This window comes from Gigantopelta aegis, chromosome 7, assembly GCF_016097555.1.
Source record: "Gigantopelta aegis isolate Gae_Host chromosome 7, Gae_host_genome, whole genome shotgun sequence".
Classification (NCBI taxonomy): Eukaryota; Metazoa; Mollusca; class Gastropoda; order Neomphalida; family Peltospiridae; genus Gigantopelta; species Gigantopelta aegis.
Genome location: NC_054705.1, coordinates 14033266 through 14040553, shown reverse-complemented (window position 1 = coordinate 14040553; position 7288 = coordinate 14033266). Strand labels below are relative to the sequence as shown.

Genomic DNA, 7288 nt, shown 5'->3' with positions numbered 1-7288 from the left:
ACTGGTGTGCTGTCACTTGTTTGCTGGCTTTCATTTGATGGAGTGGACGGTAGCGCATCAGCCAGTTGTGGCTTGTTTGCATGGCGGAGAAGACCGTGTTTATCAAACAATGCTGTTGGTTGTGCAGAAAGTTCATATTTCAATAGATCATCCATGCTATACTCACTGTTATTAGTTAGAATTATCAGCCTCTGAAAGAGAAGGTGAGGGTCAACTTTTAGTTTTTAGCCATCCACAACCAGCTGTTTCAGTCCCATTCTTTCTATTTGGTCCTTCCTTCTGAAGACAAAATCAAATGCGTTTTGTCCCTCCATTTTGTCCAAGATAGCTTCTCCGAATTTCCTTGCTTCATGTGGGTTACACGAGGCACTTGCAGTCACGCCAGTGGCTACGCTCTGTAATGCTCCTTCTTCTGACATGAATGGGTTGTAGTCATTGAGGTACTGGAAGATCTCGTAAGTATCTTTATGATCGCGTTCCTTCCGCGCAGCAAAAAGGTCCTTATGCTGATCACTAGTACTGTATCTTGCACCTGTAAGTTCCTGCATTGATTCATTGATGTCAGCACAGGCGGGCATTGCAAGAAGCCAGCGTGTCCGCTGCTTCTCTTCCATACCCCGGCCTCTTGTCAAACCCCCTGTGGATTTGATTGTCCGCATAAGAGTCTCTTCGATGACCAGATCACTTGGCAACCCAGCCCAGAAGCGGTCACTGCGCCGAATGACAAAAAGACCAGAACTGAACTTGTTGTAGACATCAGGGCTTGTTTCTTTCAATTCCAGCATATCCTGAAGATGGATCTGCACTGATTTCACGTAGAAGTTATGTCCAGATGCGGCAGGATAGGGATGCATGTCCTGGAGACACCTCAGGTACAATTGAAAGTCACCCGTCCTTTGAGATCTCAGAAACGTCTTCAACAACTCAACCATCCCCATGTACTGGATCCAGAGTCTTCCTGTTGGGAACTCGGACAAACATTCTTTCTCTGCTTCCATTTTCTCCTTTATCCGGTCAAATACATCCTGCTGGCAAACCACTTCATCAGTCATCTCCTCTGCCAGGAAAGCATCACAGCATTCCAGGGCCTCCCGAAGGTCATCTGAGGTATCTGGGACGTCTTCCTCTCCTGAAAAAACTGGTACATCATAGCATCGTGTTAAGAGGATCGCATTTAACGCAGCGTCTACCAGGAAGTGTCCTCTAACAGCCCTTGCATATGCCTTTCCAGCTAACATGTGCTCCACAGCATTGCCAGCATAAACTAGCTCCAGCGTTTCCTTCAGGCCAGATCCTTGCATTATGTGACCGATACTGCCAAGGTAACTCATTGTGGTGTGAAAACCCCCAAATATCAGTATGATTGGCTTGAGATAGCTGGCTGCATCTTCATTCAGAATGATTGTTCTAGATTTCCACCAGGGAGGCTGGTCGAATGTGACCACTGGAACTGTGCCTTGATGCTTGCTTTCAGTAGCAACGAAGCGGAGTGTAGAATAAATGCATGTCATATCAGTTGGGTCAAGATCCAACATAGGAAGGAAGTGAACACTTGCCTTCCCTGGATGGTCCCCCTTGCGCAACGCCTGCATCATTCCACTCCAGCCTGGGGACCGTGGTCGAAGGGACCATGATACTTTCCACAAGTGTCCAGTTTTCCATGCTGTTTGTCGGCCACTTCGACCAGGGTCAATTTCTTGAATACCAATGGAAGGCTCTTCCCTTTAAGGTGTCTATAGTAGTGAATTGCAATTTTGGCATCCTCCAGTCCGCCTGTTGTTGAGATCTGGGTTAGTCGCGGAATAGCACCGTGTCTTTTTGGCATACCAGGGGTCATTGTCATTATGATGCCCATTGCATGGACTGTACCACGTCCATCTAAAGTCCTCAGATTGTGGTCAACATTGTCTGCTATGTACTGTCCAAACTATCAATTAAGAACCGCGATCCGTACCGGTGATGCATTTGAACCCCAAACTGAAAATGTACCCGACGTCATATCATGACACAAAACTACGTCATAGTGACGTCATATCATGACGTAAGCACTTCTAACTGATAGATTGGCATAACATTCCTATCTGTTGTTTATACATTTATAGGCCCTAAAACCACACATAAAAAAGTTTGCTGTACATTGAATTCTGACATGGCGGCCATCTTGAATTTATGCAAATTAAGGCCCTTGGGGGGGGGGGTAACTTTGGGGTAACTTTTAATATGATGTAGAGGGGGATCTAGGGAACTGTTTAAAACAAAAAAACCTTCTGTAGCAATTTGTTCTAGGTTCGGCCATATTCAGCATAGTTTTACTGGTCTAATAGGCCCCTATACTGGGACTTTTTTAACATAGAAATTGGGAATTTTCAGTGTCACTGCCTAGGTTCGGACCCACACAACGTCTTGAGGGTGGGGGGAGGGGTGCCTATAGTAACTTTCGATGTTTTGATTGGCAACAGATTAACACTTGGGACTACCGACTAAAACAAAAGATCGGAAGTACATGAATGCAATAACATGCACATGCATGTGCAATATCATGAATCTGCGTATGTTTATATGGCAACTTTAAGTAAAATTAACAAAAAATATTTTTATTTCGCAACATATCATGAGTAGTATCAGGGCCTGTCTGGGGGCCATGACCTATTTTCAGTGACCTTGACCTTGATGACGTCACGGCCTTGTCACGTGACCTCGTCCTACTGACCCGGCCCTGACCTATTTAGACTGACCTTGACCTACTTAGACTGGCCTACTGTACCGTGTGCAACGTCCTACTGACCCGGCCCTGACCTACTTATACTGACCCTGACCTACTTAGACTGGCACGAAAGAGTATAAAAAGGCTAGATATGGTTTAATTGTCATTCGCTCGCCGAAAACGATCAGATCTACGTTCAATCCAGAGATGGCCTGTTCCACAAGTGATGAAGCGAGATGTCGTCTAGAACTTGGAACTAACGTCTACGTGGTGGCCAAGTTATGGAAAGGGGACACAGCTATTCACATAAGGAAATTTGACAGTGACAAGGGGAAAACTTTCCCCACCAAGCGAGTTATTGTCCTTAGTCTTAAACAGTGGATCGAACTGTGTGGATGTAAAAGCCAAATTGACGAAACAATTTCAGCATTAAACCAGGGGAAAGACGAAAAATTGTTCAACACCTTGGTGCCAACGTCCAAGTCAGCGTCGACAAGAACTTTGCTGGGGTGGACCTGCGTCAGTGGTGGTGGTGTGATGAAACTAAATCCGTGAAACCTTCGAAGAAGAGAATATTCCTTTCTCTACAACAATGGGAGAAACTGAAAGGCTGTTTCACAGTCATGCGTGACTTTGTACCAGAGCTGAACTTGATTGTGCCCTGCGCCATGCAAGACGATCATCAAAACCAGATGGGATTAATTCAGTGCAACTTTTGCAACCCTAACGAGTGTCACCAGTGGTGAACGAGTTTTGTTTTGGATGAACTCGAAGGTATAAAAGAATAGATTTATGGTTTACACTTCATTTGCTTTGTGACTGTGCTAGAGAACAGACGTGTTTTATGATTCTGACATTCTTGTGTCTTGTTGCACTCTATCTGGAATGAAGAAGATGGCATCGGGATATTCGAGCAGTGTTAGGAGCAGCAGCAGTAGCGACGAGGACGACATCTTGGTCTGCAAATGTTCAGAAAGACATACAATCAAAAGAGCGGCTACCAAACCAGAAGAACATTTCATGGATCAAACGGATGCTTCCTGTGACGATATGGATGAAAATGAAGATGGTGAAATCAAAGAACCCATGGATCAAACAGATGCCGCTCGAGAATATAAAACAGACGCTGCCTGGGATGAAGAAGAAGACTGCTGTTCGAGACGTTACCTGTTCTGCCATCGTCTACACACGGATGCAGACATTTGGGTGGTGGCCCATACAGTTACGCCAGAAACCGAGGGAGCTCGCCAAGGCCGGTTTCTTCTACACAGGGGATCACGATGCCGTCGTCTGTTACTGTTGTGGACTATGCACCTACCGATGGCAGAGAATGGACGAGCCAGTGATGGAACATTACAAACTGTCCCCGAGATGTCCCCATGTGAATAACGTGTTCAGACATTAACTGTTTCAAACACGTGTGAGACACTTGAATGTTTTTGACATAACTGTATGTTTTGTGATATATTTTATGTACTACATTTTTGTTGTTTAGTAATAGAATTTTGTGTTGTATCCTTCCGTTATTTATAAATAGCATGACTTTGTGACAGTTGAGAACCATGTCTCGGTGGGAAAGGTACCTAGAGTCCTGGGAGTTATGCAGGTCCTAGTAAACTGTATGAAGCTGTTAAAGCAGAGGGTAAATTTAAAATTCCTCTGACACGTATTAAATCATGGTTGAAAGGTCAAGAGACCTATACCATGACACATCAAGAAAGTTTCCACGTAATACCGATGTTGTGGAAGGGTTAGACAGTCACTGGCAATCCGATCTAATGGATATGGTCAGTTTGGCTAAATACAATGACGGGGTGAGATACCTCATGATGATCATTGATCTGTTCTCCAGGTACTTGTGGGTGTTACCACTCAAGTCGAAAACGGGGAACGACATGGTAGATGCTTTGACAGAATTCTGGAAATTAGAGTCCAGAAAACCCAAACTGTTTCAGTCCGATTCACCTTAGCGATTCAGTGTATTGATACAGTGGCTTGAAATCCTTGTGTATGATTTCAGGATGTCCCACGGGATACTGACAATATTTGTTGACCCAAGGGTATAGAGACGTGAAATCCACGTACTTGACTTCTTCTCGTTCCTTGACTTTGTAGTGTAACATGCTGGCATTCGTTCTTCCTCCAAAGAATGAATCTCTGGGATTTAGTCGGTCTTGAAGATCTAACGAGTTCACAAACTGTGACAGTTCTCGGTTGGATTTCAGAAGATGGTTAAACTCGTGTTCCCAGATTTCGATGACTTTGTATCCTTTCACTTTCAGTTCTTCTCTCTTTCTACAGGTTAGGGCATACAGTTCTTCAATGGATTGATTGGTTCTAGGATGGATGGTGTTAGAACGCTCGTGTGGAAAGCAGTGTCGACAGCCATGCCACAAACAGCCATGGAACTCAAAGGCCGTGTTTGTCTTAGCACAGAAACCATCCAGTCGGTAATGAGTTCCTGGTACCTGATGTTCCCCTCCATTGAGTGCATGCTGTATCTGGTACTTGTTCTGATTTCGGTGTTGAACCCATTCCAACCACTGGATGGACACTCTGCTGAACTGATCTTTTTGGATGTATCCCTCACTTGGAACTTGAGTAATGGGACTGGGTACAGTTTCAGACTCGAAGATGGTCATCCCACGATCTCTCAACTCTTCTTCCGTCAGCCATAAATCAGGTTTCACCTTGATGGATTCATCCTCATTGACCGTCATCCAGTCTGTGATTTTCTGGGTGTCTGTAAGTTTGACATGCTGATGTTTCTTGAGAAATTTGCTTTGAAAGATGCCCATACATACCGAGGCAATGGTGATGTACTGGGCAAACGGATCAATGCCATTGATGTAGGTGACAGCTATGGTATCGAGGTCTATCTGTTTTTCACCAGTGGCTTCCAGCATCAGAGCTTGAAATTTTTAAGCAGGCTTCTCTGAGAACAGCGACGTCAGAGACACAGTATTCCCTCATCTCTTTCTGAAAGTCGAATATTCCCTGTTGTTCAGCATGCCACTTAAGAAATGTTGATCTCTCCTTGGATCCCATGTAATTGGCACCATACATGTTAGGTTCGGGAAACAGTCCACGATAATTCTGGTTTCCTAGGGTGTTAAAATAATGGGGAAAGTATCCCTTCTTCAGTTCCGTCAAACCAAATGCCTTGGGAAAAGCAGCCAGCTTCATGGGGAGAAAATTCAAGCTGTCAATAATCCTGATGTTAAGTCCTCTCTCCACTTGCAGGTACATGATTTTTGATCCATTGTAAATGATTTTTTGTGGATACATCGACTGGTCAATCATGTATTCCAGAAGAAAGTAGGCATCGTAGGCCTTATTATTATGGGCGATAGCCGTGACATCTGTGTGGTCGTCTTGGAACAGTCATTGGCAAAACCGAATGTGGGCTCTGTCGCATCGAAAGATGACTTGTCGAAATCCAAAGGTCTGCTCACATGGTTCCTTCAGGTAATTCTTCTTCTTGTCTCGTTTGTTACAGCATGGACACCTTGGTCCGCATGCATGACATTTGGATGTTTCTGTGACTGGTTCGTGTTTGCACATTTCACAGGTCGTATGTGCCACCAGGTAGTTTGGCACGTGTTGTTGTTTGCCACACCACGATTGATGGCAATGTTGACACCGAGACTGATGACTGCAGTTGTCTCCTGCACAGGTTAGGCAGACTCCACTAGGCAGGTAACCTTCCTGGCATTGAAGTAATTCATCCTGGCGGCATTCGAAGTCGTAAAAAATGAATTTTGTGTGGACCTCAATGTTTTCTTTGGGAGGCTGGTAGCAAAGATGACCTTGGTCCACATAGTTGTTACAGCAAGAACATTTCCATTCCCCGCAGGTGTGCAGTTTAGGATCATTCTCGCTTCTGTCGAGCATTTTTTTGCAGATGGTACATTTCCAAAAACTCTCACACTTGGAGGGGATGGTGCGTCCCTTCTTGTCTTGCTTTTGTTGCTTGTGACGTTGAAATCATTCCGGCGATCGACAGGTCACGTGACAGTGACGGCACGACATCTGGGTTTCGGTTTCGGGACAGTTTTGGCTATGACACACGATGCAGGTCAAAGAACAGGAATGATGTGTCTTGTTGTTATATGGTTTCAAACAATGTTGGCAAAAGTAGGACGCCGAAAAAAATCCAGTAATGTTGACAATGGTGTGAAAATGGGGTGTTGGCTGCTCCACAAAATATAGAAACGAGTCTGGGTGCCTGTGACATCTGGTCGCCCACTCGCAGGAATTTATTACCCAGTCCGCACTGATCACGAGGATTTGGCATCCCAAGACTTGTTCAAAGGCAGGACTGTCATTCAAACTGCATGGACGATCGGTGGGTACTCCTGCCAGTTCACACAGTTTCAGAGCCAGTTTTTTCTGTTCTCCTCGATTCCTCTTCCTTACATTGTCATAAAATGATATTGGACATTTCTTGTGATGCATGATCAAGTCGATGAGCGGCGTCTGGGGGTAAGGACCACCCACGAGGTCTTGCCAATCTTTGCTCGAGATGCAGTTCAGTTTGGCCCAGGCAACACCGATGGCACGGGACATGCACAGGTCGTCGTC

At 45.0% G+C, this 7288-nt stretch overlaps 1 protein-coding gene across 1 annotated transcript; it reads right to left on the bottom strand.

Moving 5' to 3' along the window:
* Positions 1 to 5590: 5590 nt before the first annotated feature.
* Positions 5591 to 5953, bottom strand: LOC121377916. Its single transcript, XM_041506013.1, has one exon. The coding sequence runs from the start codon at positions 5951 to 5953 to the stop codon at positions 5591 to 5593; it is 363 nt and encodes a 120-aa protein (XP_041361947.1).
* Between the last annotated feature and the right edge of the window lie 1335 nt (positions 5954 to 7288).